Below are 26,537 nucleotides of genomic sequence, written 5' to 3' on the forward strand. Positions count from 1 at the left end.
TAGAGGAATTGCCTTGCTTGAGTCATCTAACTAGTTGGTTAATGGGCATTTTGCAAACAATTCTTTTCTCACACTTCTTGAAGAGGAGCAAAATATCGAAGAGTCCCTTCAATGCCTTAACACCTTTTGTTTGGCTTCTAGGTCAGCCACCCAGTGGCATACAACTCAGTGTTATCTTCAATCCATTCTCCCATGCCTTTATTGCTTCTTAGCTATAAATGGAAGTGGATTGCAATGGGGAAATCTTTTAGTTTATAAACATCCCCTTTGCCTTTCAAGCTTCTTAGTGGACCTTTGGAATGCAGTCCTGGCCAAAATTGAGAATAAACTCTCTTATTGGATTACCAAGTTGCTTTCATTGGCTTGTAAATTTTAGGTGTTCTCTAAAATTCTCACAACCACTTATATGTATTGATCTTATTCTTGAACCCCTTCTAAAGCCTCTTACATGAAACTAGAAAAGCTTCTTCATGATTTTTTGTGGGTCTCTTCTGGAGACCACAAGAATTTTCATTGTGTTGCATGGGAATTTTGTTATCTCCCATGAGACTTCGGTGGCCCTAGGCTCCTTTCTACTCAGTGGCAATGGATGGCTCTTTGTGCTAAATGGATTGTGCGTGTTATTTCTCATAATGAGGCCCAAAAAATTCTTCTCGAGCACTACATCTCCTCTAGTTTCCTAGCCAATCAACCTGCTTGGAAGGGGATTAGCTTTCAAACCCTTTTGGTCATTAAAGACGTGATTCATATCAAGAGCACTTTTGTTGCCAAAAGCATTTGGCATGCCTGGGAAGCCGTCAAGCTCTAGCTTTTGGTGGGATGGTTTTGGCTTTTGAAATGAGTTATTTTTAACTAGCATAACCTCTAGTGGACTTAACTTATTTATATTCAAGGGCATCCTTTAGCTCATTTACCTTAGGTTTGTGCCTTGTGATTTCACAAAAACTACATTTGTACTTCGTGTGATTTGTTTTCCAAAGCTACTACGAATCTTCATTCTTTAGAAAATTTGAAAATCTAGTACCGACTCCCTCACCCAGATAGAGAGACATTCAACATTGTTATGTTGGATCTTCCCTTAGATATGCTTCACAAAATTAGTATTCACTTTTGTCAAAGCATGATGGAAGGATTGGTGTTGGTTTCGCAACATCAATTTCTACAATTACGAGCCACATTCGGGGTATCGCTGACTCTCTTTGCACCTTCCTATGGCGTCTGCTCTGAATTTATGGTGGCATTTGCAATCACCTTTGTTAGTTTGGCAACATAGATTTGACATGTCATCGATCATTATTAAGCTTAAGCTTGCCCATTTTGCCTTGTGTATTATTTTCCAAGGCTTGCTTGTGGGCTCTCGCCTTCGACATATGGGTATTTTGGACCATTGCTGTCTATTTTGTGGCCAACTAGAGTCTTTGGAACATCTCTTTTAGTTTTATCACCATGCTCAATAATTGTGGAGATGGATTCATGACATTTTTCGCCCCTTTCAACCATATATTTTTTCCTAGCATATGGCTCTTTCAGGACATTGGCCTCACATCCCCTTCAAATATACCCAAATTTGGCATGCTTTTAGGGTAGAAATTCTTTTTTCCTTATGAAAAGATAGAAATGTTGTTATTTTTTCTCACACCTCTATTGATACTACTATTTTGTTTTTCACTAAAGCCTCTATTTGTAATAATGTTATGCTCTAGATTCAAGTCCGAGCTAACAAAGTGACACATCTATAAGAGTTACTGGATCACTAGGGTAATGTCCCTTGTATTGTGGCTAGGGTCCCTTTGGATAGTTCAACTACTTGCAACTGGTCTCTGCCTCATGGCCATAGGTGTGGCCAAAGCTTTTCGGCTTGACATTCCCAGTCCCTTAGATCTCACATGCGCCATCATCACTCCGACGACAAGAGTGGCTCAACTTGATGATGTTTTACGTCACCCCCATGTGGAGGTTCTGCCTCTAGGTGACTCTTGGGTGTTGCAGGGCCATCAACTAGTGGTGGTAGCGGTTGACCATCAGCTAGTAGTGGTGGTGGTTGGCCAGACTCCCTAAGAGGCTCCCTTGGTCGGCTTTGACAATTTCATTGACAAAGAATGAAGACAAAGGTAAAGAGGAGGGGTCAGTAGTTCCTAATGTCACCTCAAACCTCATTGATGTAGGGGAAAAACGGATGATTAGAACCCCCCTTCTCCTCCCAATAGTGTTGCTTTCACTACTTAAGTGTCTTTTATTGCTATTTCTGTTATCTTGCTTTTTAGACGCTACTCGTATGTCTCTAAGGAGTGATCTTGTGTCCTCCTATCAATTTTTTATGAATATGTATAAATATTTTTAATTAATAGAAACTAACACATATTCATAATAATTATAAAATAAAATATTTTTAAAAAAAATAATATAATTACACAATTAAATAACTTAATAAATATTTTTAAAAAAAATAATATAATTACACAATTAAATAACTTAATAAATATTTAGGTCCCGAATTTAACAAATCTAATTTAAAAAAGAGACCCCGACAACCTGAGGGAGTCTTTTTCATAATTTTATCTCAAAAGCTCATTCGATGGAAAAGAACCTCCAAAATTGCTTTTACTCGCAACTTTCTTGTTTTCATTGCTCAGAGGATGATTTTAAGTAATTTTACGCTCACTCTCTCTTGATTTTCATAGTGCTTCTGCTGTTGAGGGCACGCTGTTGCAGATCTTATAGTTAAAAGAATGGTGAGCCCATTTCATTTTTTATCGAAGTACATATTGTTTCTGAAAAAAATGGCTGTAATCTTTTCTATTAAACTAATGTTTCCATTGTGTTTTATCTGCCAATTTTCTTTGGTTTTTCTCGACGCAATAATAATCACAAATTTGATTGCCTTTTTCCGGTTTTTATTTTTCGTTCTTGCAGTCTGCTCTCTTCAATTTCCAGTCCTTTTTAATAGTCGTGCTGCTAGTGATATGCACCTGCACTTATATCAAGATGCATTTTCCCGCTCTTCTCGAGCACAGAACGGGGTATGTTAGATTTCAGAATATTGATCCATTTTGTTTGCTTTAGAGTATAACACTTTTTTGATCTGTTAATTTATTCAAATATGGACAGTTCCATTTTGTTTGCTTTAGAATATAACACTTGATCTATTAATACCAAAAAACAAACAAACACTTGATCTATTAATTCATTCAAATATGGGCAGTTCTCATATGATTTCCCAAGAGTTCGTCTATATCGCAAGCCTGGTCAGTATTGAACTGGGGTAAATCAAGTTTAGATTATATTGGGCATCGATAAACCAATCAGTCTGATTTGGATAATTAGGAAATAGGTTTTCTTTTCCCGAAGAAATCGAATAAATACTCACACTTTATACATGTTGAAGCAATTCAAAATCTTAAATACCAAGAATTTTTGAATGTTGAGCCTGTTCGTTATGAAATTTGTGTATATCAAGCATAGTTTTTATTGGATATTTTTAATTAAAAAAAGGGCTGATGAATAACGGAAATTATTATGGCCAATTTTGAACCCCTAGTTTGAGGAGAACCCTAGATGCTTTCATCGTAAAGACTTGGTTCAGTCTCTCTTTTCTGTATAAATAATACCAGATTAAAATCTAATTAACTATTTTCTATCTAATTAACTATTTTCTAAATAATATGTGATAGCCACATATTTACATCATATTTATCATAATTCTGATCCCCTGATCTGGAGATCACCACGGCAAGTTTAATTACTAAATTTATCGATTTGGCCTGGAAAAAAAACAACCAAGGAGGCCAAGAAAACCAATGATTATATAAAACTCACACATATTTGTCAATCATGGAGTTTATTTTCACTCAGAATATTAACGCACTAACTACTGCTGTACACGAAACGATGACCCGGTAATTTATTCATTTTGGCATCCATTCTGCTAATAGCAGCATTAGGGAAACCGCCGTGAAAATAACATCTGAAAACAGTGTTTCCACTAAAATTTCTGCTGAGCAAGCAGGTCGTTGACTTCAAACCAGCATTCACTGTCCATTGCATTTGCTGAAACCAGCAATTTTATTCACTCTTGTAGCCATATAGTTACCATCCACTGTAAAACCACACAACATAATGGGAGAATGATCAACTGCAAGGGGCATGCAGTTCATGATTTTGAGCTTCATCTATTCTTTGTTCACTTAATCAGGACTCTTATTGATAATCTAATACAAAGAACACAAAAAATATCAGGACAATACTGTTTATATCTGTCTCTTGAAACTTATGTTTTTGTAACAGAGAGATTTCAGACCCCCCTGTCATCATTGTCTCTTTTCAAGAGCAGGATACAGGCTTTCATTTCCTGAATCACCCTTTTTAATCCGGAGAGAGTTTCACATTTTCATTTTCACTTGTCCTTTGGTAGTTTTAGATTCTTTCAGGTTAAGATCTTGGTGTTCGAGAGAATCAATACCTCTTTTTTAGTTTTATCAACCAAAGCTTCAGCATCCAAGTTACCATCATCCTGCATTTTTGAATGGGATCTACTGCCACTTAGAAGAAAATTAGTCTGCTCAGCAAAATTACTGAAACCAGACATAATGCCGATAATTGCTAATTCATTTGACCAGGATTTTGGGAATGCGGAGTTACTAGGAGGAATATCAGATTAGCTGTCAGGTATGGGAGCTACAAGAGCAGTAGCTTTCAGAATCTCCTTACGAAAGGTCTAGATAGTGGCAGTCACCAGAGAAGCCATGGCCTCTTTTGTCATTCAGAGGAATAGCTTCAACACCAGTGTTTCTTTGAGTTTTGGGGATGGCACAGTTTTTTCTGGTTTTGGGGACAGAAATTTCCTTTCCAGATTTTTTTTTGTGAGATATGGTGGGGGAATGTATATTGAAATGATATATAAAAAATAATATTTGAAAAATGAGTTACAAAAAATAGTAAAATAAAATGCAGTTTATCATTTAAGCAAAATGAGTAAAACAATTCTAAATTTACATGAAGTTTGACAATTTGACTGTCATGCCCCCAATCTGACGATCCTTGTGTACAATAAGAAATCGTCTTACCCTAGTAAGTCTTCACAATTTCTTATCTCACACGGTACCCCGGCTAGAGCAGCAGATCGTGAGTTTAGATGGGTACAGATCGAGTCTAATGCGGAGAACAAGCCGTGATTATTCCTGCATACAGATTGGGGTTGTTACTATTTGAATCGCCTTCCTCCTAGCAGCGATGCCTCTCCTTGATTAATAAAGGATCTTTTCCTTAATAGAATGGAGAGTTAATTAGAGTTAACATAATCTGAATTAAGAGAGGTGATTAGATATTGAAGAGGTATGATTGTAACTGAAAGACATGTTACTGTCCAAGAGTCACAACTATAAGGGAGGGTCACTATCTAGCGAAAGATATAAAGGAACAGGCCAAGAAAACCAAGGGTGATCATTGAAGGGTATAGAGACTGAGAATATATAAGATATTAACTCTGAGCAAGTTCAATTGACTAAGACAGTTCGGTATAAATTCTCTATGTTTAAATAATAAGTACTATAACTGTATATTTATATTTCTGCATATTTATTATTATTAATGACTGCTGTCATAATTGCTTATACATATCCAAAGAGATATCAGTCTGATTTAATCACATTTTGCAGTTGATCTCATGTTATATTACTATATTCCTTCATATTTTCTGAGTACTTCCGGCCATAGGAGTGTAAGCCTGCAAGAGGGGTATGGTGATGGGGCACTTCTCTAGGTACGCCACCTCTAGGAGGGTACTAGATGGTTCCATGAGGCCAAGGGGGTACAGAGGGTATTGCCTTTGGGACTAGAGGAGATGGCTTCTGGGGCACCCTGCTGTAGCCTCATTCCCCTACCATGGTGCATCAATACAAGGAGACCAATCATAGAGAGAGGGAAAGGGTTGGCAAGATGAGGGGATAATGAAAATGGACACCTCACTGGGTAGACCACCTCATATGGATAGCATGGGCCACGTGAGGCCAAGAGGGATGGTATATCCGCTCTTGGGCCTAGGGTAGAGGATCTGAGACACCCCATCGAAGTTACTCTTCCCCATGCTATCCTATGGTTAAGCCTTCCTAATGTGTTTAAATACTTTATGATTGAATTGATGATTCTGCCATAGATATACTAATGTTTAAATATTATAATCTGCTTGTTGGAATTGTTTTGTAAGTGTTTTCTAATTTGTTTGCAGGGTTTCAATCAGGTGAAAGGTATTCTCCAAACCCACTTATTTATTTAGAAATTGAGAATTAGGGCATTCTCAATTAGGGGACATTACAATTGGTATCAGAGCATGGTTCTGCCAGCCTGAGGGATAAATTAGTTGATGCTTAGCCAAAGAACTTTGAGGGCCCTGGAAAGAGAGAAAAAGAAAACTGCCTTAAACAACAACCACAACCAAAGAAGTGAGTAAATGGAACAAGAATTCAGGACCTTCGTAGAACAAACATCCCAAGCCTTACTAAATCTGAATGCCACCATGAATTCTCTTAGATCACGACAAAGAAATGAAAGGGAACTACCCCAAGCCAATCTGAAAATGATAGCACCTCAAGGTCTACCCCTAGGATAACACGACCTCCCTTCTTAACAAGGGAAGGGTCTACAAGGGAGTAAGAAGAAATAGATGCACAAAACCCTGATTGGGATCATCTTGCTGAAGCATATGCAAGACTTGATCCAGAAGATAAGAGAAGTATCCCCTTTACAGCATATTGTGAGGCTAGAAGCAGGAATACACAAAGAAGAGGAAGAAACCAAACTAATAGGGACTTGCAGCACAAGGTAGGCAAATTAACACTCTTAAATTTTGATGAATCAAGTAAGATCGCAGCCCAAGCATGGATTCAAAAACTTGATACATACCTATCTCTAAACCCAATGGTAGAAGAGGATGCCATTAAGTTTGCCATACTACACCTAGAGGGAGTATAGCCCGTGAATGGTGGTACCATGGATTAGTCACCCAAAACCACCAAAATATAAAAACCTATGATGCCTTACTGAAAAACTAATTGAGAGGTTTGATCATAAGCACCCCGAGAAGAACTTCAAGGAGTTAACAAAGGTTAAGCAAGAAGGGTCCATTGAGGATTATGTGGTGGAGTTCCAAAGGCTATTCATCATGGTATGGGGAATATTAGGAAGAAGGCTTATCAATTTGTTTATAGAAGGACTATCGGATGCCACCTGAGGTCTAGTAAGTGCTTTGGATCCAACCACACTCCAAGAGGCAATTCTCAAAGTCGCCAGATTCGATTTCGTCCAAGCAAAGGAAAAGGAGGAAGGGCCTTTGCTTTGATTGCAAGAAAAAATGGGAGAAAGGGCACACTTGTGGGCAAAGTGAAAGACAAGGAGGAAAATTGTGTTTTAAATGCAAAATTGTATGAAAACTAGGACACAAATGCAATCAAAATGACCTTATGAGGGAAAACTTGTATTTCAAGTGTAAGGAAGATTGGGAAACAGGACATATATGCGAAAGGAAGAGGAGCCAAGCCCACACCATTGAAGCAACATTTAATCAACTGATAGGAAATGACGATGAAGAGGGCCCAAACAAAAGAATAAGATATGAGGAAGAAAGTGAGGAAGGGGGGACTTTGGCCTCCATCTCAAGGGCATCAAAACATCACCCCTTTAGAAATCGAGGTGTGATTAAGGGCAAAGAAGTAACAACCCTTATAGACAGTGGAGCTACCCACAACTTTATAGACGAGAATTTAGTTGCAAGATTGAAGTTAGAAATGGAACACTTTAAGGGATTTTAGGTGGCTTTAGCGGATGGATTCACTACACCATGCACAAAGAAGATCTCCCAACTTAACATTACTCTAGGGAAACATCAAATTAGGGACAAGTTTATGTTGTAAAACTAGGGGACACCAATGCAATTTTGGGTGTCCCTTGGCTACACTCATTAGGAGATGTCAATCTAAACTTTTCAAAATTAAAATTACGGAATGAACATAATGGGGAAAAGGTTTTATTGCACAGTTTATCCGATGGGTCTTGTTGTGACCTAATCACACATCACCCATCCTAGATAGGGACCCCCCTAGCTTTTAGGCCCTTTTGGTCGTTTGGTCTTGGCTTTTGTGTGTGTTGGTAGCAATCTCTCCAATCTCTGAGCGTTGCGGATGTTCGGGGGTCAGTTAGAGTTAATCTGCTTCTCTGTCAAGTGAATTCTATGAAATCTAGGGCATGTTTTGTCCTTTTCTAGGGTTTTGCCTTTTGTCCTAGATTTTAGGGGTTCCTGTTAGGGTTTCGGGAAAACTAAGCATACGACTGGAATCAGGACCCTTCAAGGGACCTCCTAGTAAAATTTGAGCCCAAATGGAGCAACTTTCTATTTTTAGAAAGTCCCTATTTTTTAGGGATTTTTTCGAGTCTCGGAATGTCGCCATTTTGCCAAAAATCAAACTTACTATTTTTAGTAATTTCTATTTTTAGTAAGTTTCTATTTACAGTAAGTCATTACTGCACCCTGTTTAGAGATCTAATGCTGACACCTGGAAAGTTTCTATTTTTGGAAAGTTATTACTGGCAGGGTCAGTCAGCCAAGGCGACAAGGATCAGGCATTCATAGACAATTCTAATTTCGGAAAGTCAGACGATAGACAGAGAAAGCCAGAAATAGGTCAAGTACTGAAAAATCCATGAGTCCATGGACATGGCCAAAATGCGCCCAAGACTGGACTGGGGCGCCAAAATGGAAAAGGCATTCACAAGAGGAAAAATCTATGAGTCCGTGGACATGGCCAAAATGCGCCCAAGACTGGACTGGGGCGCTGTTGATGTGTATTTTATACACAATCATACACAGAATAAAATACCAATAGGCATCTTATCCTCTCTTGAGAAAATAGTCTCTAACTGCTGAAGATCTGCAAAAAGGATCAGTTAGGTAGACTCCAAGGTTCTTTTAGTAGGGTCTCTACGTGTGGACAAGCTTTTTTAGTGGTATGATGTGATTTGCTGTTTCCTCCAAGGGGTCTTACGCATTCTAAAGCTCGAAGATTTTACTAAACTAAAAAGGAACTTTCAAAAAAAAAGCAAAAGGATAGGGTTTAAAAGAGGTCTAATCTAGCCTAACCCTATGAATGACTTAGTATGGACGAGACTTGGTAAGATTCAACCAACTTCAATTTTGCCATAAGATAACAACTCAATTGAAATTAGTGCGATCTTCTAAGGTAATATAATGGTATTCAATGCATCAAAGATCAAGGACACTACTACGAAGGTACATATCCAAGACACAATAATGGTTGAAGGTTAAAGGACTCAAAGTTTTCTCCAGTCGACCACGCAAGGCTTTCCTACAATCAGCAAGAAGCTAATGGTTTGGATTACGAATCCTACCAAATATCAAATCTCACACTTAGTCCTTCAAATTAACAATCTACTTCGATTGAGCACGATTCAAGTATATCAAACAACCATGAAGATAACTCAAGAAATTTGCAACAAAACACCATAACTTCAATATTTTATTGATTTCCAAGTCATCATGTACAACAATTGCTTGAATTTCTCTCTTCAAGACTCAATCTTGCTACAAAATAAAATTGCTTCTAACTCTAATCTCTCTTACATCAACTATTTCACTATTCGACTATTGACTATTACTCTCTTCCTCTATTACACTATTATTCAATGAAATGAAAAATGGGGGTATAAATAGCATCCCCAGTTACAATGAAAGGTCCAGATTAAAGTAAATCAACGGACAAGATCATGACACCTAAACCCTAATTAGGGTTTGTTACAAATGACCTCCTTTTTACTGAACAATATTAAATACATAGCCAAATATAAAATTCGGCACAAAAACCTAGGAGGTATCAACCAATGAGAAATAAGGTGTCATGTCATCTGTAACAACCTTTCATCTAGAATCTTATTCCCTTTCCAATTCTCTTTCTTAGCATATGCAATGAATTTTGTCACGATTCCTTCGATTTCTGTGATTGGAATCTCGGGAAGATTCTTCATACTCTCCTCTAAGTGGATGACCTGATCAAATGCATCTAGAAGAGCTGCGTCCCATGTAGGTTCAAGTTCCTTCGTTCTATCAATCAGGAGCATGGTGGCATACATCTGATCATACTGCTCATCTGTAACATCTGCGTCCTTGCAAAAGATGATCTTGATTCTATCCTCAAATTCCTGCATATCCACATCTGTCTCGACCTCGATCCTTCTGCCAAGAATGGTACGAAGTACCTCAAATACTCTGTCCTGGATCGGATTGATCACTTCCTCAAGTTGGCCACATCTAACACTGATGTCTTCGAAGAAAACATTCTTCATATGGAGTAAGGTTGACCACTGAAACAAACTGTGAGAATCACCTTCCAAGATCTTCTCCTGCGCTAAAATTCTCCTTGATGTGTGTCTTATAACTTTCAAGACCGGAATGATAACGTCCTTGGTATGGGCAAATGCAGCTACTGTTATCATCAATTTGTGGATTATCTCAAGAACTTGGATAGCCTGATGAATGATCTTCATCATCCTTGTAACAAACTCTATGGCCACTGTATGAGATCTATCCATCCAACTACATGTACGTTGAACCAGGTTCCTGAATCTTTCTGCTTCATTGATTGATTGAAGTGGCAATGCCTGCACTGGTGATCTAACTGGATCCTGACGTCCCAAAGGTTCATTGATGTGACTGAAATATGTCCTCCATGCACCGACCTCTCTCTCAAGCTTTCTGTTCTTTTCCACTTCTTCTCTAAGCTTGTCCTTCAATGCCTCAAATGTGTCGGTAGCATCATCCATTGTCTGCTCTGCAGTGGATGGTCCTAACTCAATAGTCTGTATATCATAATCCTCTGCTAGGATCTCACCCTCATATTTGTCTGCTGCCAGTGTAGCTATCTGCAGTTTTCTGGATCCAGTCTCATCTCGAATCATCTTGGACATCTTTGTAGCCTTCTTCTTCTCTGTTACCTCACGTGAACGTCCAACAAGGCTCTCTAAATCAATTGCATTGTCTTCGTCTTCTACTATGATCACCTTAGTCAATCTTTCCTTCAACCAATCTGGGATATTTGATCTTGTCTCTTGAACTTGAATCTCTTTATGCACTATTTCTTCTTCTCTGGGAGGAGATGTCATCTCATTATCTTCATCTAAATCATGGTCTTGGAGAGATCCATCTGACGAAGCACGCTGCGCCTGTCCTTCCTCCTGCCTGTCATTCTGTACCATAGACTCCATGGACTCTTCTACTTGAATTGTTCTATTCTCTGATCTAGAAGAAGTACCTGGTGTTTGATCTTTGTTGGCCCCTTGCTTTTTCTTGGAAGGCTCTTTCTTTTCTGATCTTTCCTTTCTCTTTGAACCTCTCGGATGGAGATTGCCTTCACTGGCACATCGAAGGTTACCTTCACCTGAATTCCTAGGATTAGGATTGCCTTCACTCACACTAGCTCCACCTTCGGCTGGTTTCTCTTCCAAAGTAAAAGACATAGCTATGCCTTGTTCTCTCAACTTTTGATGCTGAACGTCTACCCATCTGCGAGTACAAGACAAAACTGGTGCCATCAAAGCATCTAAATCCACGACCTCGGGCTCATTCCAATCCAACCTTATTGTTTTGCTTTCTCTATCATAGGAAGACTGGATATGCCTGCCATTGTCCTGAGCTTGGTTGGCCACTCTATAAATCCTGCATTTCCTGATGAAATCCAAAGGCAATCTAGAATGTATCTTTCGTTTCACTTCAAGATCATCTAGGAGGTTCATCATAAAATCTTCAATTTGATGCTCATGTCTAAATCTTCTACCGACCGTCTCCTCTAAATGTCCATGTGGATCAAAGCTATTTCTCCAAGCAAAAGAAGAAAAAGAATACAAGGCTAACTCCTTCTCTGCGTCATCCATGGCTAAAACATTAGGACATACCTCAACTGAATTACCCAAAATAATAGGTACTTGGACTCCATTCTGATGTCTGTGCCTGAATGCCTTCACATATGCTGCCAACTGCCTTGTTACTTCAAGTAACACAATTCTGTCTGTCGGATACCTCGGCAACATGTATGGAGGTAAAGGACATCCATGCACTCTAATGTAAGTAAACTTGGGAAACTGAATGAACCAAGCACCGTACCTCTTGATGAATTCCTGGGCATCCTGAGATAATCTATTGTGAATCCTTCCTTGCAACGTCCTCGTGATGTTCATCGTGAAGGTATCATTGACTAACTTGTAGTTTTTCCCTGACGGATGATGCAAGTAGGTATAGGATTCACAAGCTCTGACCTCGCCGGGTCCTCTTCCAATCACTCCTCTGTGAGGTAGTCCTGCGTACTCAACACTCCTGATCAAAGCATAGATGACATATGAACTCATGTGGAAGGACTTAGTAGCCCTGAGTCTCCTCAACTGTACGTCTAAGCAATGGCTAATCATCCTAGCCCAATGTATCGTACCTTTACCCTGAACAATCACCTGGATGAAGTAAAACATCCACTTCTCAAAATAGAAGGCATGAGGTGCTCTTGTAACTCGGTTGAGCATGGTAATCAAATCTCTGTACTCCTCCTGGAAATCAATCCTGTGCGGTGTGTTCGGTACCTTGCTTAGACGGGGACGACTCTTGAGTAGCCAGTTCTTGTTAATTATGCTTAAGCAAGCATCTGGATCATCATCGTACATTGATCTGGCTCCTTCTATGCTCTTGTATATCATGTCCCTGTGCTCTGGAAGATGGAAAGCTTCACTTATAGCTTCCTTTGAAAGGTACGCTAATGTGTTTCCCTCATTGGACACGATCGTCCTGGACTGTGGATTATAGTGTCGGGCACACTCGATCATCAACTCGTGGCACTGAATAGCTGGAGGAAAACCGGCCGCCTTGATGATGCCACTCTCTATTATTCTCCGGGCGATAGGTGATGGCTTGCCAATGTAAGGGACCTCTCGAAACTTCTTCGTGCTAAAGTTCCCCAAGTTTGTATCTCCAATGTTGCTCCACTTCGACACGATCTTGGTCTCCACTTCTTCGGTCTTCTAATCTTCTTTCATGAGAGCTGAACGGCTGGTGGATGCTCCCGTCTTCGGAGTCGCCATACCTACACACCATTTCATTATAAGAACTTGATTTTGCAATAAATAACATAGATTAGAGAGAGAAGTTTTTAGGAAACGTCATGATAAGTCTCTAGAGTTATCATTTCCTAAAAAACAACGATTGAGCTAAGAGAACCAAAATTCAAAACTTCAAAATTTAAAATATGACGATGAATGAATAAAAGCAATAAAATCAAATCGCCATACCTCAAAAGAGAGCTAACTCTAGAATGCAAAAAGACAAAATTCGCCTAGGCAAAATTGAGGTATAAATGATCTTCAATGTTATCTCCTCAAAAGATCAACTTCGCCACCTTTGTCTTCAACGTGATCTTCAAGTTCGCCTTTGATGTGGTCTTCAACTCTTGGCAAATTCACTCAAATGAAGTATCGCCCCACCTTTGATGTATTAGCGCCACCTTTGGTTTGAATGGAATTCGCACCCCTTCAAGCACACTTCGCACTATCTTCTTTCTCCTTAATTCGCATGTAGAGGGATAAAAATAATGATGTGAAAATAATAGTTTTCACCCCCCTATATATAGCGCTTGCACCTCAATTCATCCCTTAGGCCGACTTGATAAAATATAGCAATTTTGAACGATTTTTAAATGATTTTTAATTAAATAACAAGGCCGACCTACATGCCAAAGCGCTCCAATTCGATTTTTTATAGATTAATTAATAATTAATTAAATGCCTTTCGTTTTTAATTTATAAATTTCGATTTTTTAATAAAGGCAAAATAATTAATAAATGATCAACGCCATATTAAATGCTAATTTAAATAGGATTTTCAATTTTATCGAACTTAGCATTTAAGGGAAATTTGAAATGTTTATTTGGCGCCAAAATTATGAAAATGAAAGGGACGTACCTCATCGCCCTGGTCCCTTGGAGAGGGACAGGAGCGATTCATGATTTTTGTCTTGATTCTTGCAACTTCAACGTTCATCTCCTTCCTTTCCATGTTCAATATCGATCATTTTGATGGGTCCTTTGAGTTAGATCGTCTTGCATGTGTGCTTAAGTGCCTTTGGATGTTCATCGCCCTGGTCCTTGTCCAAAGGACAGGAGCGATCTCCATGTTTTCACGTTCAATATGCATCTTTGATCCTCGAACTTTCATTGTAGGGCGAATAACTTCATTGCTTGTTCCTTCTACGCTTGTTCAACTTGTTTGTATGAGGTGTTTGGACGTTTAGAGGGATCATCGCCCTTGTCCCTTGGAGAGGGACAGGAGCGATCCATGTCTTTCTCTCTAATCTTGGCAACTTTTAACTTCAATCTTCGTTGTGATGTCTTCCAAACGCCGTCCCTCACCTTGTCCATCCTCGCCTTGCCTTGACTTTGAAGGAATATGAGTGTTTTTGATGGGATCGCCTTGGTCCTTGTCCAAAGGACAGGAACGATATGAGCTCTTTAACTTGATTAGCAACGTTTGGACGTTCAAAACTCTTACATGTGATCTTCAAAAAACACCTTGAACCTTGCATAACCTTGCGAAGCTTTGACTTGGCATGAACTTGGAGCAAAACGAAGAATCCAAAGCAAATCGCCCTGGTCCCTTGGAGAGGGACAGGAGCGATATGGTCTCTATGTTTAATTTGATGATCATTTTACGTTCAAAATCCTTTTGTATCACCCTCTAATCATGCCATGGACCTTCTACAATCTCGCAAAACTTTGACCTTACGTAAATCTTGCATGAAGTGGCCAATATATCCAACATCGCTCTGGTCCCTTCCTGAGGGACAGGAGCGAAGTTCATCATTATGTGCTTGTTCTTGTTTCTACCAACTTGCAATCATCTTCATTACGTGAAATGATGTCGTTTCGACCCTCTTGGTTGCTCGAAACTTGTTTGCCTTTTGAAATTTACGCCATTATAGAGATATCGCTTTGGTCCCTTCCTGAGGGACAGGAGCGATCTGGGTCTTAGAGTGTAAATCTCTTCATTGTGATGACCTTTAAGTGCTTGTGCTCGATGAAGATGTCTTGAAATGTCCTTGCCACCCTCGTTCCTTGTCTTAGAAGGTCTTGAACTTGGAGGAACGGCCTTGAATCACTGTATCGCCCTGGTCCCTTGGAGAGGGACAGGAGCGATCCATCCCTTGTGGCCTTCATTCCACTTTGTCAGGTCCCAAATTTATATTCAACGGACTCGTCATGCTCTACCCCATTCATCCATGCCTTGATATCGTCTGCAACTTGGCAAGAAAATCAATTATAACAAAAATCGCTCTGGTCCCTTCCTGAGGGACAGGAGCGAACTAGGCCTTTTGGGACCCTTGCAGATGTTTTAAAATCTTCAATTTGTATTCAATGAGTTCATCTCACACTCTTCCTTGCCTTTGAACGTAAACTTGTCTTGATTTTTGCCTGGATTTTGCCCAATGAAGGACATCGCTCTGGTCCCTGGGAGAGGGACAGGAGCTATAAGGTACTTCGCTCTGGTCCCTTCTTGAGTGACAGGAGCGAACTTTGCATTCTGGACCATTCTCCTTCGTATTTGCACTTCAAATTATATTCATCTGATAAAACATCTTCCCTTGGACCTCTTCGAATCGTCAAGTCGTCAAAATCTTGCAAGGACAAGGCAAAATTTGATTTGTAGCTCCGGTCCTTCACAGAGGGACAAGAGCGATTTTGCTCTTGGAGGCATTTCTGTCTTCATGAAAATCTTCAATTTATATTCAATGGAAAGATCTCGCCTTTCTCCATTACTTCCAACTCGAAATTCATCTTGACTCTGCAGGAATAGTGAGATATTTGAAAACGAGCTCTCGTCCTTCACTGAGGGACAGGAGCGAATTTGCTCCTACAGGCCAAAATAACATGATTTTTCACATTTAAACACTTCACAAGGCGAAAACAAATCATTTCAAATGCCTAGGATCAAAAATCATAACGGTCAAAATTTGGTCAAAAATATTCAATCAGACAAAAATTCACATTTCATCTCCAACACTTAGACAAATTTAAGCTCTGCATCAACATTCCAATTGAACATTAAACCATTCTGGCGAATTTATTGCATTCAAAATTAGCATCCTAGAAAAGGAAGCTCAAAAGCTCTCAAAAACGATTGGATTTTGGCCTGAAAAGACAAAAATAAAAACCCTAGGGGTTGACCCTAAATCCAGACAACTAACCGACTAACAAAATCCTAAAAACGAAAGCGAAAACGAACGAAAAACAAGCAAAAAAGAGGGGGTCCCCATTTGCGATGGGGCGATGTGTGAAATGGTCACAACAGGCGCCAAAATGGAAAAGGCATTCACTGGAGGAAAAATCCGTGAATCCACGGACAAAGCCAAAATGCGCTCAAGTTTGGAGTCAGGTGTTGAAATGGGATTCCCAAGGAGAGGAGGAAAATCCATGAATCCTTGGCATGGTGAAAATTTCACCCAAGCTAAAACATTGAAATTTTGCCCAAGGCATGGAATCCAAGGAGTCAAGGAGGAATAAAAAGCAGAATTCCCCTCGGGCAAATTTTCGAATATGCTATTTTTAGACACCAAATCTCGACCAAGTGTGGAAAATTTTATAGATTCGGAATCGGGATGAAATTCCCCATCCAATGAACCTGACTCCTAAATTTTAGGAAGATCCCTAAAAAATAGGGATGTGGAGAAGAGGCATGAAAATTCCTTCGAAAGCAGGAGATGACAAGTTGGAGTGGAATCAAGCAAATCTTGAGAAAAATCCTTCGATTTCCCTCCAAAATTTGAAAGAATGAAATCAACGAGTTGGCAGAAGGAATTTTCCAACTATGACGCATGACTTGGAGCATTTAAGCCAAATTCTAAATTTGAACTCATATGCATGGGAAGCTGCCTTTGCATGGCATAGTAAATTGAGGAAAGTATGACGCATCATGAATGCAATTACTAAATTAATGCCTCTTGAGAATTCTATATAAGTTGAGAAAGGCATTTCATTTCTCACGTGCAAGATTCAAGAAAGAAGAAGTGGAGGAGTGAAGAATATTCATATTTAGTCTCTATTTCCATCATTTCAAAGTGCTTCCAAGATGGTGGAACCAAGCAAGGTAGCTACTATCTCTAGGTAGGCATTGATCAAAGCGGAGATGAAGGGTTTTCTTCCTCATTCTCGGTTGAATTCAAGATGGGATGAAATCAACGATACTAACCTTGGCACGCTCAACTTGGCTGCATTCAAGATCCGAATGTTCGGAACAGCAGGGCATAATCCATCCCCGACAGTTGTCAGAATTGTGAGAAGTGGAATAGTTGCAGCAGCCAATTTTCCTCCCGCTATTCAATGCCCAGAACTGGTCTTGGAATGTGCAGCACATTACAATCTGGAGCGGAAAACAATCTCAACACTAGATGGCAAGTTACTGGCGACATTGACTCCAGAGTCAATTGGTGAAGCTTTCGGAATCCCTTCACATTATTCCATGACGTACACAGCAGCGGAACTTAGGCAGTATATGAAGCAGGCCCTGCCAGGTGTGTTGATTTGATCAATAAGCAGTGGTTGCTGAAGCCTAGAGTGCACGCTTCCAAGATGCCCAAAACTCTCACAATCTTCGAGTTCAAGCAGGAGTATGTGGACCTGATAAAGATGCTGAGCAGAGTAATGGGATGCCCACATTCGGTGAACTTCGAGGCCTGGATGTTCTTCTACATAGGCGAGATCATGAATTCAAATACACTGATCGACTGGGCTAGATTGATCAGCCACTACTTGCATGAACAATTGAAGAACTTGAAAGAGAAAAGGTCTCAATCCTTTTTCATAAGCTCCTACCTGTTCTATATGCTTGCACGAAGGGGAGGATTCGATGGGCTGCCAGCAAGAGGAATCATGGGCTGCGGACCAACTCAGTTAAAAGTACATGAGTGTTATCCTCAGCTACATCTCTCCAATGTTAGCTCTTACAGGTTGGCGAATGGCACCTTCACCATGTAACTGACATGACTTATGTAGAACAAGTTGCACATGAGGTTGCCACCACAAGCAAGTACCTTGGTTTAGAGGTATGGCGCTGCGTTCCTGCAATTCCCCAAATTCACTTACATCAGGACGCAAGGGTTCTCCTTCCAGTCTTACAAATTGCCTAGATATCCGTCAGACAAGCTTGTATTGCTCGAGCTCATGAGGCAGTTAACTGCCTATGATCAGCTGCAGAAGAAGAAGAAGAAGCAATCTATTGAATTTCCAATTGTCCTGGGGGATTTCATGGAGATATGCCCAGGTTTGGAGGCCGCTAAAAGTGCAGCAGGGGAATTGGCATTCTATTGCCTACCATTTTACACATCCAGGGTCCAATATGATCCTTACAATCAGATTAGGAAGGTTGCCGGTGTCAAATTCATACACAGATTTCACTTGGAGTATTACTGGGCAAGTGCCGAGGATGACCTTAAGGTCCGGAGAAGAATGCATTCCAGACTGCCCCTCGACACCATCAGAATAAGTGAAATTCATCAGGTATCGGATCAGCTGAAGGAAGATTCAGATTTGACGCAACCCGAATTCGAGAAAGTAAAGGATCAACCCATCCAATTGCCAGATTGGTCAGAGCTTGAGGTAGATGATCTGAACATCTTAGCTAGACCAGTGCTAAAATTCACTAAGCACTGGATTGACAGGCAAACAAGAAAGTTGGTGGAAGACAATGTCCATCTGACATACCAGCTAATGGGAAATCTGGATTCCCACAGTGAGGCAACTGAAAGCTCTTCACAGGTTCAGGCAGGAAGGGAAGCCCGGATGGACAGAGGAAAAAATGCCCCAAAGAGGCCAAGGGCAACAAAGATGAAGGATATCCAGTAGGAAATCCCACACGAGGTTCAACAGGAAGCCCAACAAGAGGAACCTCCACAAAAGAGAGCAAGGACAGCAAGGGAGCATTCACCGGTTAGCTCCTCAAGCGTACGGGAAGTGGAGATGTGTCCACATCCCATAGGCCCACTTCTAGGGAATGTTCCAGTGCCTGATATACTCAGCATCAATGCTTCGCAAAGCCATCATCAACCAAGAAGTCAGAAGCAAGAAAGTCCCCTGCACCAGGAAGAAGTTCACCAGGATAGCTTCGTGGAGACTATCCTCGGTGAAATGGAGGAAGAATCTCAGGAATAGGAGCATGCAGACGATCATAGCCATTCCATCCCCGCGCCAAATTGGTTGATAGGCAGATTGGGGAATGAAGCAGAAGGAGGAATCAATCCTGCTTTGGAGTTAGAAGAATTATTGAAGAGGATGGATCGGCCACCGGAAAGAAAGGCCCCCCGGAAGTTTTCCAAGGTGGTCAGGGAAGAATCTGGATCCCAGACCTTCCACATTGCTGAGCCTGCAGTGGATAAGGATAGGAGTGAGATTAGACAAGAGGATTATGTCATCAGACAAGTTGATCTTGGCCATGCTTCCACCGATCAAGTTGTGGGAGATTTTGAAGATTCCTCCTTAGCCATGAAGGAGAAGTTGCTGAAATCAAAGGCAAAATGTAAGCGGTTGAGGGAGGAAAATAGATTTCTATGCGAATACGTCAGGAGTTTCAAAAGACCCCTCAGGGAAGCAGGTCCTTCATCCACTCCTCCTCCCTTCCTTCCTGTTGGTGTCTGTTTTATCATCTACCAAACATTAGGATAGGATACCCGAAGGTATTCTATCCTGTCCTGAAAAATCACTACTGATTCCAAGGTCTATATGTGCGAACAAGCGACTTTAGTGGAATAGCTTCTTGGGTAGTGTATGCTGAAATTCTCAAGGGGGACTTACGTTTGACAAGTATTTTTGAACTGCTGGACTTAGATGGATTTAGCAATTTAGGCTTTTCTTTTTTTGGGAATTTTCTGGGATTTAGACTTTCAAAAGAAAGGGAAAAAGGGATAGAGTTCAGGAAGGCTAATCTAATCCTACGAATTCTGGAGACAGTATCAACTGGGTGCTCTCGAGAAACCAAACCATGCTTCGCCACACCAGGGACAACTACACAAGGCCGGTGCAATCTTCAATGGGTTGTACTTATGATCGAGATGATGGGATGCACGGGGACGGGCTTAGACTAACTTTGCACGATAGAATGGAAATCATCCATTTACCAAAAGTATGAGTGGAGATACACCATAGTTTTGACACTTATCAAATCCTTCATTCAAATTAACAGCAATGAAAGCAAATCTAGATTAATTCTAACTAAGTGTTGAGGCAATTGAAACCATGCAAATCATTCAAATAATAGAGATTACAAAGCAGTGCACATGCAATATATTATCTGGAAATGACCTTAAGCAACAATACATCAAAAACCTCACCCTTTTCAAAAAAAACTTTCCATTGTGAATTAAGTTTGAAGATATTCATCAATTCTCCAATATTCCCTTTCAAAAAAAACTTTCCATTTTGAATTAATATCTCAATAATTTTCCAATATTCCTTCAATATTCTTTTCCTCAAAAAAAAACTTTCCACTTTGGATTTATTTTGAAGATATTCAATAATCCCTAGATATTTTCTTCATTTTGGATTTAATTTTGAAATCTTTGTGGATTTTGTGACATCATGTTGACTTTGTTTGACCTTCCATGTGTAGGTGGATTTTTCGAATTTTATCTCCATCTTCTTCAAATTTTGGCGGACTTTGGATACCTCTCCAAGGTATGGCGGACTTTGGTGACCTCTCCTCAGGACCCTCCTAGCCTATGGCGGACTTTGGAGGTTGCTCCCAACACTTGGCAAGCTTGGGCGGACTTTGTTGTTAGCTCCCACATGACCTCTCTAGGGTGTGGTGGACTTTAGGCAAGGCTCCTCTTGCTTGACTTAGCATCTTGGGCGGACTTCTAGCAAGGTTTCCACATGACTATGGCGGACTTTGGAGTCTTCTCCATCTTGGGCGGACTTCTAGCGCTTCTCCTCATTGGGCGGACTTTGGAGAGTGCTCCCACATGCTTGGGCGGACTTTGATCACTCCTTCTCCTTAGCCTCCCAACCTTGGGCGGACTTTGGAGAGTGCTCCCACATGGCCTCCAAATGTATGGTGGACTTTGGCTAAGGCACTTTCATGGCCTCCATTATTGATGTTATTTGGCTAAGGCATTGGGGCGGACTTTAGCCTTTGCTCCAACATGGCCTCCTCCAAACTCATGGTGGACTTTGATGAGAGCTCCTTCATGGCCCCCTGAGGTGTGGCGGACTTTAAGGATAGCTCCTCCATCACTTGGGCGGACTTTAGCCTTCCCTCCTCTTGCTTGGGCGGACTTTGAATGCTCTCCACATTGACCTTTTAGACCTTGGCGGACTTTGGAGTGAGGACCCTCATGGCCCTTTTACCCTTGGCGGACTTTAGAGTGTGCTCCCATGTGACCTCCCAAAACATGGCGGACTTCAGGGTGAGCACCCACACAGCCTCCTAAGGCATGGCGGACTTCAGGCAAGGCTCCTGCATGGCCTCTCTTGCATCGTGGTGGGGTTTTAACCTGCAAAAATACTTCAAAACCCTTGTTAGCCAGACTTAGAATAATTTTCAGAGAAATTTCAAAATTTCACAGTTTAGTCGAATTAAATCGGATTAACTTGAAATTTGAAATCCATGCCTAGGTGGATCATCTGAAGCAGCAAAAAGCCTAAAATCTAGCGATTTAGCTTTTTAGGTCGAAACTTGGAATTTTCGAGTTCCGGTCAAAGCTGGTCAGTGGTACAAGTGTAAACCCTAGGTTTGCATCCCGAAAAAGCAAAAAAGCCTAAAATCTAGGGATTTAGCTTTTTTAGGTCAAAACTTGGAATTTTCGAGTTCTGGTCGAAGCTGGTCAGTGGTACAAGTGTAAACCCTAGGTTTGCATCCCGAAAAAGCAAAAAAGCCTAAAATCTAGGGATTTAGCTTTTTTAGGTCAAAACTTGGAATTTTCGAGTTTCGGTCGAAGCTGGTCAGTGGTACAAGTGTAAACCCTAGGTTTGCATCCCGAAAAATAAAAAAGCAGACATCCCTAAAAAATAGGAAAAACTTTCTAAAAAAAAGCCATACCGGGGATCGGGCTGAAAATGCCAAAAACGAAACTTCCTAAAAAATAGGAAAAAGCAAAAAAAGCAAACTTTCTAAAAATAGAAAGTTGTCCAAATCGATTGCGATCTTTGTCCTTTGGCCTTTCTAAGCACTCTGGTGGTGTTCACACTTCAGAATCACATAACTTGCAAAAACTAACTTTCAATCGTTAGGGCCTGAAATGCTCTGAACTGGACAAGGCTTGGTGAAACTGCAGCAAAAGGTCACATGACGCTAACAAAACCCTAGAAAGCAGGAAAATCAGAGGGTCCCCAGTAGCAATGGGGCGATGTGTGGAAAAAGGTCACAACACTTCCCAAGGAAGTAGTTGATGATGCAGAACTTATTAGAGCAATGGCACAAAATTCCCGGGAATGGGTAGAGGATGTCTATGCTGAGGCAAGAAAATTCGTTGAGGATCTAGCTCAGCTTCATTTGAATTTCGTGGCCCTCCTAAGCAGATTAGAGACAACAGAAGGACTATGGGAGGATGTAGATGTTTACCAAGACTTAACCATTTCCCGACTTAGGGCTCTGACGAAGACTCCAAGGCAAACTTTGGTGGACGGGAAAGTGATCCAAGAGAATGAAGCTTATGATTTCCCCCGATGGTTCTACGCTATCTGTTCGGGAAAGAACACCCTTGACAAATTCAGCATTGACTCTGTCACCTTGAAGGAGTCTATAAGGGGGATACGAGAAGAAATCCTTAGTGCCATGGAAGCTTTGTTTGCAAGGAAGTTCAGTGACGGAGGAATAACGGTGGACTCCTTGAAATCCCAGTTGCACGATTTCTTCTTCGTCGGTTTGTTCCCTAAGGAACATTTTGCAAATGTTTCTTCATTCTCCGGTATGATGAAGAAAACGCAGGAAGTCATGGCAGAGTGGGAAAGTTTCTTTTCTAGAAGCGAAGAAGAAATTGCCTTGATGGAGTTCAACATTGAGAATGTGCCAAGTGTCTCCATCGGAGAACTAGAAGCTGTCGTCGGTAGATTCATTGCATACGCCATTAATGAACGAGATAATGGTCATCTATTTTTGGACGAAAGTCTTTTGACTGAATAGTGATGGCGTACTTATTGCTGAGGGAATATTGACTAAGCGTGAACCAGTCAATGCATGCCACCACTGGATAGGGAATCTTCTTGCATGTCGCCTTCTCATTATGGTTTTATGACAGATTTTTCGTGCATGTCGCTGTCACTTGGAGAATGATGGGCATTTATGATGGCGTCGGTTATATTCTGGGCATAATCAACATCATGGGGGACATTTAATGTGCTAGTGGGCGCTATTTTAGGCTCTTTCAAATTTATTGTAAATGGGCATAATAGGTTATTGATTGCCGATTCCCACCTTGTTACACCTTGAGTGGGGAATCTTTAGGGCAAACCCTAATTAGGGTTTTGCATGTAATCATGGCTTGAGGCCTATAAAAGGGGGTGACCCCCTCATTTGTAAGTAGGAGAGACTATCGTTAGAGATTGTTGCTAAGAGTTTTTGAAGCAAACACTTAATACATTGTTCAATTGTTGGTGTGTTCTTGTGTTGTTTTGGAGCTCGCATGGTCTCATTCTCTTCATAGATTATATTTGTTTTCATGTTGTTAGACGAACTGGATTTGATAGGATCGCTTGTGGCAAAATTCGTGCTCATACTTTTGGTGTGCAGCTGATTGTTGCATACTGTGCAAAGTTAGCCTGAGCCTCCGTTATATGTGTATATTTAACTTCGATTATCAGAAGAGATTGTTCGATTTGATGGTTTCTCTTGATGATTTGAAAATCTTTAACACACCCTCTGAAGATTGCACTGCCTTCGTGTAGTTGTGCGTTGCTGGCAAAGCGAAGCGTGGTTGGATTTTGCGCAAGTTATCCCGTCTCCTTGTTCATAGGATTAGATCACTTTTAGTTTAGTTTTCCCTCTGCCCTATTCCTATTTACTTTCCGCATAATTCAAAACCCAAAAGATCCAAAACTAGAGCTTTTATTGCAAATCATCCGTATAAAAAATCCTTGAGCTTGCATAAGTTTCTTCAACATACGCAAGGCCCCTTGGGTTATCAGCAAACCCATCAAACAACTAAGTCACATCCACGCACTGAAGGAACCTTGGGAATTAGTCGTTTGAACTTTAAGTAATCCTAGCATACAGACTAATTTTGATCAAGAGAGGATAAGGTGACCGTTGGTGACTTTATTCTGTGTTAGACGCGGTCATAAAAAACATGTCAACAGGTCTCTAAGGGTAGTTTCAACCAAGAAGACGGAAAAAATTCTTAGGCATGACCAAGTAGAATGGATGGTTCAATGCTTAATCTTAGATAAGACATCTCCAAAAGGGAAAGCAATCCATGTAGACATACAACCATTACTAAAAAAGCATAAAAAGGTCTTTGATGACATTCCTCCTGGTCTTCCCCCTAAAAGAGGATTTGAACACTCCATTGAACTAGGGGGAGGATCAAAGTTATTTGTCACCACCCCATACTGCCACCCTCACAAATATAAGGAAGAAATTGAAAAAACCAGAAAGGAATTGTTGGAGACGGGGCATATTCAACCAAGTTCCAACCCCTTTGCCTCATCTGTTGTACTTTCAAAGAAGAAAGATTGCACAATGAGAATGTGCATCCACTATAGGGTATTGAATTAAAAAACAATAAAAAATAGATGTCTCATTCCTCGAGTCAATGAGCTTATTGACAAACTCCATGGAGCAATTTATTTTTCTAAAATTGACCTGAGATCGTGTATCACCAAATCAGATTACGTGAGGACATACCAAAGACAGCCTTTAGGTGCCACTATGGTCATTTCGAGTTCCTTGTCCTACCATTCGGGCTAACCAATGCACCAATCACTTTCCAATCTTGCATGCACCATAACTTCAGGAGGCAGTTGAGGAAGTTCTTATTGGTTTTCTTCGATGACATTCTAATCTATAGTAAAACCTGGGAGGAACACGTAAAGCATGTAGATGAAGTACTAGAGATACTTGAGCAACATTCTTTATTTGCCAAATTATCCAAATGTGAATTTGTCATGGAGAAAATCTTGTACTTGGGGCACAAAATCAGTGCTCAAGGAGTAAGGGTGGACGAGGAGAAGATTGAGGCAAGTCGAAGTTGGCTAAACCCAAGGCTCTAATACACCTCCGAGGGTTCTTGGGACTCTGTAGTTATTACTGAAGATTTGTAAAGGGATTTTCAAAGCAAACTGCACCACTCATCAATCTAACCAAGAAGGGAGCATTTAGTTGGAATGAAGGAGCACAAATGGCTTTTGAAAAACTTAAGTAGGTAATGAGTTTCTGCCTCGTATTGGCGATACCAGATTTCTCCTCACCCTTTGAGTTATATTGTGATGCTTCAGGGGAAGGCATTGGGGTAGTATTAATGCAAAATAAACACCCCATAGCCTTTAAGAGTAGGAAACTCAAGGACATAGAAGGGACATACTTAGTTTACGACAAGGAGATGCTAGCAATTATGTATGCCCTTGCAAAGTTTATACAATACTTGATTTGTAGGAGGTTCATCGTGAAGACTGACCACAATAGTCTAAGATTTTTTCTAAACCAGAATGATCTAAATGATAGACAACAAAAATGGGTAAGTTGCAAGCATATGACTTAGACATTGAATACATGAAGGGCAAAACCAATATCGTACTAGATGCCTTGTCATGAAGACCTCATCTCAGCTCAAGGATAACGATATCCATAGAATGGAGAACATCTACTTACAAAATATGCCAAGGACTCATTCTCAAGTTGCTTGAGGACAAGCAAATTTGGGAGGGGAGGACTGTCATGCCCCCATTCTGACGATCCTTGTCTACAGTAAGAAATTGTCTTACCCTGGTAAGACTTCATGATTTCTTATCCCTCACACAGGACCCCGGCTACAGCAGCAGATCGTGAGTTTAGATGGGTGCAGATCGAGTCTGATGTGGAGAACAATCCGTGATTATTCCTGCATACAGATCGGGGTTGTTACTATTTGAATCGCCTTCCTCCTAGCAGCGATGCCTCTCCTTAACTAATCAAGGATCTTTTCCTTAATAGAATGGAGAGTTAATTAGAGTTAACATAATCTGAATTAAGAGAGGTGATTAGACATTGAAGAGGTACGATTGTAACTGAAAGACATGTTGCTGTCCAAGAGTCACAACCATATTGAAGGGTCACTATCTACCGAAAGATATAAAATTACAGGCCAAGCAAACTAAGGGCGATCATTGAAGGATATAGAGACTGAGAATATATAAGATATTATCTCTGAGCAAGTTCAATTGGCTAAGACAGTTTGGTATGAATTCTCTATGTGTAAATAATAAGTACTATATAACTGTATTTATATTTCTGCATATTTATTATTATTAATGACTGCTGTCATAAT

At 40.5% G+C, this 26,537-nt stretch overlaps 1 protein-coding gene across 1 annotated transcript in view; it reads left to right on the forward strand.

The window, feature by feature from the left end:
- The first annotated feature begins 2,547 nt into the window (after positions 1 to 2,547).
- LOC131045824 (uncharacterized) overlaps positions 2,548 to 26,537 on the forward strand; it is a 108,010-nt gene continuing 84,020 nt past the window's right edge. Inside the window, exons 1-2 of the mRNA XM_057979481.2 lie at positions 2,548 to 2,732; positions 2,914 to 3,020. Coding sequence (XP_057835464.1) covers positions 2,730 to 2,732; positions 2,914 to 3,020 — 110 coding nt within the window. The 5' untranslated portion in view covers positions 2,548 to 2,729. The remainder of the gene's footprint in view (positions 2,733 to 2,913; positions 3,021 to 26,537) is intronic.

The sequence above is a fragment of the Cryptomeria japonica genome, chromosome 5 (genome assembly GCF_030272615.1).
Source record: "Cryptomeria japonica chromosome 5, Sugi_1.0, whole genome shotgun sequence".
NCBI classification, from domain to species: domain Eukaryota; kingdom Viridiplantae; phylum Streptophyta; class Pinopsida; order Cupressales; family Cupressaceae; genus Cryptomeria; species Cryptomeria japonica.